Genomic DNA, 14,824 nt, shown 5'->3' with positions numbered 1-14,824 from the left:
TGAGTTATTGGTTGACTATCAGACATAAGTAGAAGGTTATTGACTAAATAATAGGTGTTATAGTGAATTATCTATAAAAAAAACTTACCAATAGGGGATTTTCATTGTTCTAAGGTATGATCCTGAGTTTCTGTGAACTTACTGATTGGAAAATACCCCATCCAGAACAACTTCTTTTTCTACATCGGTAATATGATTTGGAATTAATTACTCTATGCATTGTATATTCCAAATCATTAAAACATAGAATATCATGTCCTCTTTTGGATTTTTTATTAGTAATTTTGTTTTCTAAAATTACATTACTAAATTGATTATATCTAGATTGTTAATTTTGAATTATTTTGGGATTAATTCTTTTCTCAAGAAGAATTTTGATGTTGTTTGATACCGTTTTAATTTCCATTACAATATTATAAATAAAAATATTTTTAAACTATTACTTTTCCCGCACTTTAATGAACCAATCACAGAATTGGACGAAACTTTACGATGAAGTGTCTATACGATCATAGGCACGGAAATCATCTTTTTCGCGTAATTTTCGGATTTAATTTTTGATAATATTAGGACACATCCTAAATGGAAATGGAAAAAGCTTATAATCTTATAAAACAAAATACTTTATATAGAAAAACACCAATGATAAATGTAGAAAATATATTAAATTTGCCTAAGTTCGTAAACCTTAATATGAAGCTTGAAAATATGCAACATACAGGTACAATAATATTTACCTGAATTTCATTATTTTTAAAGGTTCTTTTAAGATAAGAGGAGTGATAAATCAAATTGCACATGTAGATAAAAATGCCATTTTAAATAGATCAATTGTAGCTACATCTGGTGGAAACTATGGAAAGGCGTTAGCAACAATTTCAAAACAGCTCCAATTACAATGCTTAATAGTGATGCCAAACCATGCTCCCAAATACCGGGTCGAAACAATAAAAGTTAAACTATAAGCTCATTAAAATAATTCTTGATTTCAGAAATTAGGAGGAAATGTTGAATTAGTTGAGAATAATATGCTACAAAAAACAGCTGATTATCATGTACAAAAAGATAATATGATGTTTCTACATCCCTATGATGATTATAATTTAATTGCTGGTCATGCAAGGTTCACAAAATTTAGTAAAATTATTATTTAATTTTATAATACTTATACTATTATTAATATTGTATTATTTTTAAAAAAAATCTAGTTGTGGGTATGAAATATTGGAACAATGTCATAATGTAGATATTATTATTGTGTGCTGTGGAGGAGGAGGGCTCTTAGCTGGCATATCATCTTCAGTAAAGCCTTGTTTACCAAATTGTAAAATATATGGGGTTGAGCCTTATGGAGGTAATAATTCTTATATGTAAAAATATTTAAATTTGTTTTATATTTTACATAATCATAAGCTTCAAAAATGTTTCAGAGTTTTAGGATGCAAACTCCAGTGACATTAGAGAATGTTGATACTATAGCAACTGGTTTAGCCCCACCATATGCGGGTATTAAAGTTATAAATATATTTTTTTAATATCTTATTTGAAATTTGCTTAAATTAATTTAAATTTGACAAATCCAAAATTGGCCAAATATTTTTTGGGATTTTACAATTTATATTTAGGATACATATTTATTTAGACATTAAATAAGAATATACACTTATTCAATAATTGAGGTGCTAGAATAACAAATGCATTTACCCCCTCCTATTTGAGCAAAAGAGACAAATTTGTTAAAAGCTTAATAATCTTTTATCGTCTACCCCCCAAAATAAATTCTGTGGCCTCCCTGTATCCTTATTTGATTTTTTATATACTATGTAGTATTATAGTAGATATGGGTTATTTTTACATTGAAATGGAGTGCTAATATTGCTGATAAACATGAATTTTTTTTAAAATAACAACTAACGTTTTTATTTTGGAAGTTTTGGAAGTGTTTTTGATAAATTTGCTTTAATATGATGATTTTGCTTATCTTTTCTCTAGTGATAATTTTAAAATATAATAAAATGATATAGTTTAGTCTATTCTAGTTTTCTAAATAGTTTAATTCATGGACTTTTATTAATTCCTTCAGTATTTCATAGGCTTATTCAAAAATAAATATATTGTAGAATTTACTATTCACATCGTGTGAATAACAAAATCTACTATTAATATTTGATTTGAATAATTCGAATAATTGAAATGAATTATCTTAATAAAATAAATCATACTCAAATATATTGACAATTTTTTTTATTGCAAATTTGATTTAAAACAGAAAAAATTATCATAATATTCTGATAAAAAATATATTATCAATAATCTGATGATAAAAAATATGTAACCAACTTATAAACAAAATTAAAATATATATTATTACTTATAATTCTAAGCCAATTTTTAAGCCAAAGAGTTTTTCTTATATTTTCTTCCTTATAGTGCGCACAAATTGAGTGTTGCAACCAGTGTTGTTAAATGCTACTTTTAAAAGTAGAGTGCTATCGCTACCGCTATCTTTTTCAAAAACTTTATTTCCACAAATAAAATATTGGTATAAAAACATGACTATAATTTGTTACATATATATATAATTTATTTATTATTATTGCCCTTTAATAATAACATTTCGGTACTGCCATCCCCAGTCTAGAGCAACAATCAGAAAGTATAAGCTTTGCCATACTAAATAATTGTTCAGCACCAGCGCAACACAGTATTAAATTTAATAAACACACTTTTTATATGAAAAAAATTATCAAAAATGAGTATTTTTAGATTTAAAAAAGCTTCAATATTATTATTATTATTATTTATTTCAAAAAAATCGTCTATGGAAGGCTGCGGTTTTGATCTTGCTATAGTATTATTTTTTAACGTTACCAGCAGCCTATCAAGTTGCCCTTTAGATTCAGTTTTAGATTTTTTGGAACAATTCAATGTGTGGTCACTCCTAAATAAGTTCTAAAAATACGAATATCATATTATAAATCAGAAAATAAACATTTTTACCTTCTATTGTGCATACAGCAATCTGATATTGTAAAGATGTAGGAGACATCTCATAGATTTAATATTAAAGATTCTTTCTTTCTATAAAGCTATCAAAAATCTTGCCATCAATGTCTGCCGCATAATTGGTACGTGGAGAAAAAGTGTTTATCATCTTTATAAAAGAACCTGGTTGAATAGTATCTATTATAAAGTTCATTATGACTTTGTCAGCCAATTTTTGAGATACACCTGGAGTTGATGAATCCAAATTGCTTAATTATGTTTGAATTAAATTTGATTTGGAAGTGGATGTATCTCCTTCCATTACCCCAAAACTTTTGAGATATTTTTTAATCTCTTTATAATTTGAGGTGTGAACAGTCTAAAATTATAACAGTAATACTTAGAATAAAAAATATGTAAGAGATAGTACATAAAAATGATTGAAATAACTATTTTAAAATATTTTAAATAATTTAGATAAAATTGAATATATAATAAAAATGATTGGTCTTTGATTTAAATTTATTTTAAAAATTAAGGATTAGCCTACACATTCACATTAAATTTGTTTAATATATTAGCTTTAAATGTTTTTTCAAATTAAAGCTGCATTTATGATTTGAGGATAAAATTTTGCGACACATGTTGCATCGAAACCGATATCCAATAGTAATTTTTTCTTCAAGATTAAATTATTTTTTGAATTTTGGGAAAGGATAATCTATATTTTTCTTTTTAATAACTAGATTTATAATGCTAACTAGATTTATAATATATATTTTTAAATATAAATTTCAAAATTAAATTAAATATATGGATTATCATTTTTAGATTTAATAAAAAATATATTTTAATAATTTTTAGATGTATTTATTATGTAAAATTGAAAGTAGTAGTGAGCTACTGCTATCGCTATTTTCTAAAAAAGTAGCTCACTAAAACTAACGCTACTGAAAAAAGTAGCCCAGCACGCTATTTTTAACAACACTGGTTGCAACGCTCTGTTTTAAAAACTAATAATGCATTTTAGATGGTATTGTGAAAATTGGATTTTTTTAGGCAGAGGCTGCGGTAAATAGAAAATTATATTTTAGGCAGCATGCCCCAATTTAAAGGTAAATAAGAAAATTATAGGCTAGGTGCCTCCATATGGGCTTAATAGAAAATTTAAGCTGCTTGCCCCCAAATGGGGGTAAATAAGTTAATAATAGGCTAGGTGCCCCTATTTATGGGTAAATAAAGAAAATTATAGGCTAGGTGCCCCCAAATAGCTTTTTTTGTAGATTCAAACATTGTTTTTTAAAAATTAACCTTTTTTTGTAAATTCTAACATTGTTTTTTAAATCTAACCTTGTTTTTTGTACAAATCTGTTTTTGTAAATTCTAACATTGTTTTATTAAAACCAACCTTGTTTTTTTTTGTAATCAAACCTGTTTTTTGTAAATTCTAACATTGTTTTTTTAAAAACTAACTCTGTTTTTTGTAAATTCTAATATTGTTTTTTAAAACTAACTTTTTTTTTATAAATTCTAACATTGTTTTATTAAAACCAACCATTTTTTGTAATCAAACATGTTTTTTATAATTTCTAACATTGTTTTTTAAAAATTAACTCTGTTTCTTTTATATTCTAACATGGTTTTTTTAAAACTATGTCTTAAATCTAATAAAATATATTGTGACAAACATGAATAAGCTTTATTAATATATATATTTTATAAATATAAGTAAAAGATATAATTTATATAATCATTACATTAAAGATAATTTACACAAAATGGTTTTTGAAATATTTTGGAAATGGAAATTGCTGTTTTTCAATTTTTTGATAATCTTGATAAAATTTTAACTGCTTTTTATATATTTGAAAGATTTGAATAGGCCATGGGTTTATTTTCTGGTAAAAAAAAATATTCTCTTTGGATTCTTAAAAAATTCTATTTGCTAAATTAAACTAAGATTATAAAAAATAGTGCACACAAATTGAGCGTTTGCGTTTGCAGTACATTTTTTAACGTAGTGCATCTGTGTTTAAATTGAAAGCAGTATGTTTTTTCTTTGTTTAAAATTGAATCGTGATTATATTTTTATTAAAATATGGATATATTAAGTTTACAAGATAAGCAAATTATTGCTTTATATTTAATTAATAAAAAACCAAAATCTATTAAGACGAGAAGGAAGACTTCTAAAATATTCATGAAGAGATTTATTCTCGGAATATATTACACTAAAACAAAATCTAACTCCATCGCAATTTTTTAATTATACTAGGATGAGGAGAACAACTTTCTCTTATATTCTGAAGCTCATCCATGACGATATAAATCCTAAGGTGACGAACTTCAACAAGCAGATTAATGCAAAGATCGACTATTTCTCACCTTAAGGTAAAATATGATAATTTAACATAAAATTATTTATATAAAAGGTATCTTATAACTGAAGTTTCCTTCTCACAGTTTGCATTTAGTGCAAGGATATCCTATTCACAGATATCACAAGCTTGGCTGTAAGACCTATATCTGTTATGAGCGACAGCAATGCATCATCTAATGAAGCAAGAAATATCAGAAATTTATTCAAAGATTTTTTAAATTCATAAATTATTTTATTATATTATATTTTTTTTTTTTATTTTTATTGTTTTATTTATTTATTTCACATAACACCTAATTAAAAATATTATAATTTATAAATTATAATTATATAATTAAAAATAAAATTCTATAATTGAGTCCCCAAAAAGGAACCATAATTGTGTCTAAAAATTTCTATTTGAATTTTTTGTCGAATAAAAAGGAATTCTCTTGGTTCATTTGTGAAAAGTCGTATTTTATTAGCAAGATTTTTTAAAAACAAAAATGTTGAAGGCAAAAAATGCCCGTTAGTAGAAGTCACAACTGGAGTGAATAAAAAGTTTTTAAAATTTTTGTATTTGTTTATCTTTTTAATTTCAGCCTGTGTTATTAAATTGAAATTTATGTTTGAAGGGAATGATGAAACACACGTGTAGTCCCATATGAGTGATTTGCCGAGGGCCCAAGGTATGGTTGTCATACCATCAGGTCTTAAACCATCTACTTGAGATAAATTTGATGGTTAGCGGCTCATACATTAAGAATTTACTTAGAAAACCCACCACCTGATTCTGTAATATGTAAACTAGATTTTAAAAATGCCTTCAATAGCCTACATCGTACCTCATTTTTAAAATTCTTCTATGAAACATTTCCCTGTTATTCTAAATTTATTGAATCCTCATATGGTTTTCAGACGCCTTTGACATATGGATCTTATCAGATTTTATCCCAAGAGGGCATCCAACAAGGGGATCCATTAGGACCTCTTCTTTTTTGTTTTGGAATCCATCATCTCATCTACCAAATTAAACAAAATTTTAACCTAGATCTTAATCTATGGTATTTAGACGATGAGACCATATGTGGCCCTTCAGCTAATGTACTAAGCGCCTTAAAACACCTGGAAATCAATTCCCAAGCTATCGGCCTGGTACTCAACATAAATAAAACAGAATTATGTTTCTTAAACAATAAGCCACAAAAGTTGGAAGGCTACAAAATCATTGCTCCTGACAGCTTAACCTTACTTGGGTCCCCATTAGCTAATGCGACCAAATCGGAAGATTTTCTCAACAAGATTTTTAAAAGCTTTTACAGTATGGAGCACATTCTTAGTCTCCTACCAGCTCATCAATCTTTATTTTTAATTCGCAAATGCCTGTACATACCTAAATTTATGCATATTTTCCGATCATCATCTTTTTTCAAAAACAATGAATTCATATCTAAAATTCAGGATAAATTTAAAATATTTCTGGAAAAAATTTTAAACATAAATTTAAACTCATTCAATTGGTCACTTGCTCAGCTACCTTCTAAACTAGGAGGTTTAGATTTTTTTCCGCTCAATCTTTTATCCTTATCATCATTCGTATCATCTAGATTATCTAACAATTCTATTATTTCTGGCTTCATATGCCCTACCGATCGTTTATTAGACGACGCTATTGACAAATGGAAGGCAAACACACCCATTAACACCGTATTACCATCAATCATCACACACAAAAATTTTTTCACACCTTTAATCTCTAAATACCAGACAGATATATCAGTCAATCCACCTTTAGATTGCATTCAACTCCTTCAATTATCTGACAGACTTGGTGGTCATGAATGGTTAGAATCACTCCCTAGTCGCAACCTTGGTAATCTCTTATCAGATGAACAACTGAGAGTAACCATTGGTCTACGTCTAGGTTGCGATATAGTACAGCCTCATGCCTGCGTCAAATGCAAATCACCCGTTGATTCAAAGGGTAGACATGGCTTAAATTGCATTTTTAGTCAAGGGCGACATCAACGCCACTCAGCTGTAAACCATATAATAAATAGAAGCTTAACAGCTGCACACATTCCTAACAATCTCGAACTATCAAATTTATCTCAAGTAGATGGTTTAAGACCTGATGGTATGACAACCATACCTTGGGCCCTCGGCAAATCACTCATATGGGACTACACGTGTGTTTCATCATTTCCTTCAAACATAAATTTCAATTTAATAACACAGGCTGAAATTAAAAAGATAAACAAATTCAAAAATTTTAAAAACTTTTTATTCACTCCAGTTGTGACTTCTACTAACGGGCATTTTTCGCCTTCAACATTTTTGTTTTTAAAAAATCTTGCTAATAAAATACGACTTTTCACAAATGAACCAAGAGAATTCCTTTTTATTCGACAAAAAATTCAAATAGAAATTTTTAGACACAATTATGGTTCCTTTTTGGGGACTCAATTATAGAATTTTATTTTTAATTAAATAATTATAATTTATAAATTTTATTATATAGTATTTAAAAAAATCTATAAATTTATTTATTTATCCTACCTTAATATATTTATAATAATCTACATATTTAAGTAAAAATGCTAAATAAATTTATAAAAGATTGTTTATTTATATATATTCACCTTAAATAGAATAAGATATCTATTATATAAAAATAAATAGATTAACAAATGCAAATAAAAAAATTTTAATTATATTTTTCTTTCTTTAAGAATAAAAATGTTCACTAGAATATGTAAGAGAGTATTAAATGTCTTATTAAAATAATATAATCCAATTTTATTTCATTTAATTTTTTATATTATATTCATATAAGTTGATGTCAAAATAAAATATTGGCTCAATAAACCATAAAAGTTATCTATATAAAAAGTCAATATCTTAAAAAATCAAACACTATTATTCTTTTTACATATTCTAAAGATAATATTGGCTAAATTATGGTTAAAAAAAATGCAAGGATACATTAGGTTTATACTTATCCTAGCTTGTAATCTTTTTAGAATATAGTGGTATTTTTTAGATTAAAAAAATATATGTCAATGAATTAAAATCCTAGAAAGGTTTCAAATTTTGATCTCTAAATAATTATTGTTTCAAAATTTATTATATATATATATATATACACCACACTACTAAATCTTAATTGTACACTTCTCCCAAATTTTAGTTTATATATTATTCAAAAATGGACACTATAATATAGAATATTACTTTATTATATATATATATATAAATAAAAATATTTGCAAAAATAATTAAGATATAATATTATTAAATAAAGATAAAGGTGTATCATTTGAATGTGTTTCTGTTGAAGTAGGTGATAATTCAACAGTAATTTGATCCTTTGATTGCAACATCAAAGTATGATACAATCTTGATGTTTCACTTTTGAAAAAGTATCTATTAGAATGATTCATGCTTTCCAAGCCTGCTTCCATTGATAGTAGATACAATCTAAAATTATATTAAATTTATAGATAAATATATATTTTACTGACTCTCGGATGGCACTTTTTCCAAAAGAGCCAAAAGTCTTTCCTCCACCAAGACTATTTACTTTTGACCCACTGGCCTTAGGTATATTTTCTTTTAGATTGAAACTATCAGTAATTTTCCTATCTTTTATTGAGGGCTCCATGAATTTGATATAATCATACCATCTGTATGATAATTTTGTGCCTGCTGAACCAGAGGACTTACCCATCTTTATCTTGTTGAGGATATCTAAAATTTTTTAACTTTTTCTTTAAGCATGATCTGTTGTATCATGCAGTGGGTATTCTTTCTCCATGCTAATGAAAATATAATTTATTATTATTGTTTATATATATTTACCTTAAACTAATGTTAGTTAGACTTTCTAACACTAAAATCGAGTTTTTATGGTCTGGATTTTGTTGGTTCCAGACCATATCATTCATCTCCAACAGGTTACAAAATGTTTTTGTAACTTTATCATCCCAAATTCTAAAATTATATAAATATAAATGAATAAATTATATAAAATATCATTTAATAAAATTATATAAATATCAATTTATATATTCTAAATGTTATAATATCAATTAATATATGAGATAAATTTATATTTACAATTTTGTATCCATTTTAAATTTTCCCGCAAAAATAAAATAGCACAATAAAAATCAAACCAGATTGCTTTTTTTAACGCTTGCCGTAAAAAAATCCAATTTGCACAATACCTTTTAAAATACATTATTAGATTTTAAAACGGAGCGTTGCAACGCTCAATTTGTGCGCACTATAAATACTTGAATTTGTATTGCTAGTTATTACGAAATTGATAAATTCTGCCTGAGAATTAGGTTGTTTTATTAAATATTAAAATTTATAATTTATATGAAAGATAGTATTTTCTTCTATCTAGATACTACTTTGTATAATTGCGGATACTTTCTCCTGTAAGGTTGGGGTAGCATGATGGTATGGATATGAGGTTGTAGCAGTAGTATCTATAGATTTTTGAATATTTTTAATTTTATATTAGATTTGAGTTATTTTAATTTATTTTTTAAATATGCCGCATAAATATTAAATGATAGGAAGCGTTAGATGAAGTGATTTATCACTAATACCAAAAATGGGGGCACCAAACTAGTGATTTTTTTACGGCAAGCGTTAAAAAAAAGCAATCTGGTTTGATTTTTTTAATGCTTTTTTAATTTTGCGCTAAAATTTAAAATGGATACAAAATTGTAAGTATAATTTATCTCATATATTATTTGATTATTATAACATTTAGAATATAAAAATTGATATTTATATAATTTTAGAATATATTAAATGATATTTTATATAATTTATTCATTTATATTTATATAATTTTAGAATATATTCATTTATATTTATATAATATTAGAATACATTAATTGATATTATTATCATTTTATAATATGAGATGATAAACTTACAAAAAAAATTTGTAACTTGTTGGAGATGCAAGATATGGTCTGGAACCAGCGAAATCCAGACCGTAAAAACTCAATCTTAGTGTTAGATGGTTTATCTAACATTAGTTTAAGGTAAATATATATAAACAATAATAATAAATTATATTTTTATTAGCATGGAGAAAGAGTTTCCACAGCATGATACAACTGTATCATGCTTAAAGAAGAAGTTGAAAAATTTTAGAGATCAATTGAACAAAATAAATTGGGAAAGTCATCTGGATCATCAGGTACCAAATTATCATACAGATAGTATGATTATATTAAATTCATGGAGCCTTCAATAAAAGACAGGAATATTACAGATAGTTTTAATCTTAAAGAAAATAGACCAAAGGCAAGTGGTTCAAAAGCAAATGCTCTTGTGGAGGAAAAACTTTTGGCTCTTTTGGAAAGGGTGCCATTCGAGAGCCAGTAAAATATATATTTTTATCTATAATTTAATATTATTTTAGATTGTACCTACTATCAATGGTAGAAGGCTTGGAAAGCATGAATCATTCAAATAGATACCTTTTTCAAAAGTGAAACGTCAAGATTGTATCATACTTTGATGTTTCAATCAAAGGATCAAACTACTGCTGACCTACTTCAACAGAAACACTTTCAAATGATACACCATTATCTTTTTTCAATGATATTATATCTTAATTAGTAAATTTTTATTTTTTTATATATATAATAAAGTAATATTACATATTATACTGTCCATTTTTGAAAAATTTATAAACTAAAATTTGGGAGAAGTGTACAATTAAAATTTAATAGTGTATATATATATATTATTAATTAACAATAATTATTGAGAGATCAAAATTTGAAGCCTTTCTAGGATTTTAATTCATTGACATATATTTAGTGGTATTTTTTAGATTAAAAAAATATATGTCAATGAATTAATATCCTAGAAGGGCTTAAATTTTGATCTCTCAATGAATTAATATCCTAGAAGGGCTTAAAATTTTGATCTCTAAATAATTATTGTTTCAAAATTTATAATATATATACACACTACTAAATCTTAATTGTACACTTCTCCCAAATTTTAGCTTATATTTTTTTCAAAAATGGCTATAATATGGAATATTACTTTATTATAAATATATTAAAATATTTAAGATATAATATCATTAATCGATATTTCATCCAATATCGGTTATCGGCAAATATTATAAAATTTTCCGATCTGATCCGATAAAAAATGGCGTTTTTAACAAAAATAAAATATTATAATATTTAAAAAAAGTTATATCTAAAAAAACCTTTTTTATTTTTATAAATAAAATCGAAATTCATTTTTATGTTTAATTTTTTTTAAATAATAATTAATTAATAAACATTCTGCCTTATTGTTATTTTTTTTGCTCATTCTGTTTATAAAAGTGTGCGATAAAGCTGGTGATATTGACATTACCATAGCTGCAGACTGACCTTTGATAAATTAGAAATTTTGGTATTTCTAAAAAGAAATCTTCGATACATTAATTTATAAATTTATTCCAAATTTCATAATATATTTGTTTATTACTTATTTTTTAAATAGATTATGTTATTACTTATTATATAAATAAGTGATTTATCAATAAAAATATTTTATAATACTTTTAGAATTGCAATTGAATTGAATATAAACTATAACTGATCATTATAATATATTTAAATGACATATGTTATGGTATAGTTAAATTATAGATGATATACTAATAAAAAGTATATTAAAAATTAACCATTGATATCTTTATAGAATACAAAATTAGATATGATATCGGATTGGTAATCGGCCGATATCAATTTAATATCGGATCGGATTGGCCTCCATATATATTATCTCCATATTTCTTAATTTTAAAAAATTATAATAAAGTATCCAAAAAATGAATCAATCTACTTTTTGATGACCTGATTATTGCACAAATTATTTTTTTTAGAACAGCTCAATTTGAGTATATTTTGAACAACGATGAACTCAATATTTTCGCCAGAATGCTACCTCAGCCTCGAGATTTGCTAAGATATCTAAACCTTTGTGTCATCTATGAGCAAAATTAATATTTTTCTAGATAAAATATTGAGTTAACCATTTTTAAATATTAGCTCAAATGGAGCCCCTTAACAATGCTATATATTTTTATAAATGAAAATTAAAAGGTATAATCTTGCAGCATATTGCTCTATTAATAAAAATATCTACTGTGCAATATGGTGTTTGTCCAAGATATTGCACACCTTTTTTTCAGATTGTTGAACTTATGCATACCTTTAAATAAGAATTCCAACAAAGTAAATTTTCTTAAGTAGCATTTTAGAATTAACCTAATCACACAAAATTTCTCTGAGAAGATTGCACATACTCATTATAAAAGTCCTGCAGCAATATTTAGCCCCTAATGAAAACCACTTATAGTTCCCTGAAATATAATTATCTTGAAAGGATTTCCCAAAAATTATAATAAATCGCCATTATGGTTCAATATAAATCATAATAACACTAACTACGAATTACATTATTTTTTTTGGAAAAATATCAAAAGATCAGCTAATAATAATATATGATAACCAACAAAATCATATTTTCCAATTATTGACCCACGTAGGAAAAGTCATGGATTTAAGGGTGAATACAATAATTTATGGCACAAATAGATAGAAATTATTTTCTAGCATTAACAATAACAATAATATTTATCAGGAACTCGAAAACAAGTGCATTTTTCTTCCTTTCCCATTCCTCCCCAAAAATTATGTTCCGTTCCCCTTGTAATCCATATCACTGAATGTTCTGAGTTCATGATTTTATCCCTTTATAAAATAATACGAAAGTTATTTTATTTCTAAAAATTTTAATTTATATCCAAATAAATGAAAAAGAGTTCTCGATTCTAAACTGGTAGAAAAAAAGACAGAAATATAGAAAGAAAGAAAAACTACATAATTATGTCGAGGGACATTGATTCTTAAAGATTATAATCCATATATTAAAATTCAGTTTTACCCTACCATATTATTCCGAGACCTGCAAGGGTGCCATTTTACTGCCCATCCCGGTTTTTTTCAACAGATTTTTAGACCAGGGCCCGGTTTTTATATTTTCAGGCCCGGCCCGGATATTTTTAAAATATTTGGTTTCGCCTATTTTTTTTTAAAAATTAAAATACGGTTCCCGGGTCGGGCTTAGGGCGGGGCCGGGTTTAGGGCCGGGCCTGCAGGTCTCTGATATTATTCATATTTTAACAAATATAGAATTAGAGTTTGATTAGATTCGTAGTAAATTATAATTTCAAGCTTCTAACTCAAAAAAAAAGAGAAAAGGTTTACTTATTTTAATATTATCAGTTATGTGGAACACGTTTACGCATAAACTCTGTTAAACGGCTCGTCGTAACTATTTATTTTGAATTTCTTCCAAAGTAAAACTTTACAAGTGTTGAAACGATATTTTACGAAATTAATTTCATTATTTTATTAAAGGTAAGATAACTTACGATATATGTTCTCGCAATGTTGATGCCATCATTTTAGTAAGCGACGAAGAAATAAAAGCGAGCATGGCAAAGTGTTATGAGACGGGATTAGTCGTAGAGCCATCTGGTTGCGCCGCCTTAGCCGCTTTAATGCACGGAAAAGTTCCCGGAATCGATTTGAAAGCCGCTAAGGAAAACGATTTACCCGTTAATCGTGGTGGTGATTACGAAGAAATCATCGAGGATAAAACTGAGAACCTTTGGCCATTATCTAACGATTACATTCAATATTCGCCATTCTTCGATGCTAGTAGTGAGCCAAGGGTCCAACAAGCACTTTACGAAGATGGTTCAGGAGTTAAACTAAACGTTGTAGTAGTTTTAACGGGTGGAAATATAAGTCCGAATGATTTGGCAGCCATCGTAAATTCTCAAAGAGAATTATGAATTTCTCTATGATATTTATAAAAAATTGCTCAATTATTTAATTGTTATACAAAATTATTTAAATTGTTTAGCTATTTATTTAAGACATATTTATCCTATCAGAATTTTACATTAATTTTTTTATGCGTTGTTGTATAAAGAATAGACAATATAGAATTTTACTACCTAATATGTTATATAATTAGGGTAATGATTAAAATAGTTTTGAACGTTATTAAATATTTATGTGTTTTATTAAAATATAAGATAGCATTGTATTTTATTCTTATATACAAAAAAATTTGATACCTTCAAGTAACGTCTGTGGGCCTAGTTGTTTCTATACATTTATCATAATCCCGATAGTTCTTGATTCGAATCCACTATATCATTACCCCACTTTATTGCTTAAATTTAAAAACAAATAATTGCACATTTTAAGCACGAGGTTAAGAACTCAAATTTAATTAAGTAATATTTTATTAATAAACTTATAAAAACTTGAAATTCATTCTGGACACGGAAAATAAAAATATACTAAAATAAAATTTACATGCAATTATTTCTTTTTTAAAAAAATAAATATAATCTATGTT

General features: G+C 26.1%; 1 protein-coding gene across 1 annotated transcript; it reads left to right on the top strand.

Moving 5' to 3' along the window:
• Positions 1 to 582: 582 nt before the first annotated feature.
• Positions 583 to 14,249, top strand: LOC135927059 (phenylserine dehydratase-like). The gene is made up of 6 exons (XM_065462996.1): positions 583 to 721; positions 760 to 953; positions 993 to 1,123; positions 1,209 to 1,354; positions 1,414 to 1,506; positions 13,810 to 14,249. The coding sequence occupies exons 1-6, from the start codon at positions 583 to 585 to the stop codon at positions 14,247 to 14,249; spliced, it is 1,143 nt and encodes a 380-aa protein (XP_065319068.1).
• The last annotated feature ends 575 nt before the right edge of the window (positions 14,250 to 14,824 follow it).

This window comes from Gordionus sp. m RMFG-2023, chromosome 3, assembly GCF_954871325.1.
Source record: "Gordionus sp. m RMFG-2023 chromosome 3, tfGorSpeb1-WG-v2, whole genome shotgun sequence".
NCBI classification, from domain to species: domain Eukaryota; kingdom Metazoa; phylum Nematomorpha; class Gordioida; order Chordodea; family Parachordodidae; genus Gordionus; species Gordionus sp. m RMFG-2023.
This window is presented reverse-complemented; position numbering and strand designations above follow the sequence as displayed.

Excerpts from the sequence above, each read along its gene's own strand:
- LOC135927059 (XM_065462996.1), top strand. The coding sequence starts at position 583 with ATGGAAATGGAAAAAGCTTATAATCTTATAAAACAAAATACTTTATAT. Across the intron at positions 1,355-1,413 it reads TGGGGTTGAGCCTTATGGAG|CTTCAAAAATGTTTCAGAGT; the intron begins GTAATAATTCTT and ends CATAATCATAAG. Across the intron at positions 1,507-13,809 it reads TTTAGCCCCACCATATGCGG|GTAAGATAACTTACGATATA; the intron begins GTATTAAAGTTA and ends ATTTTATTAAAG.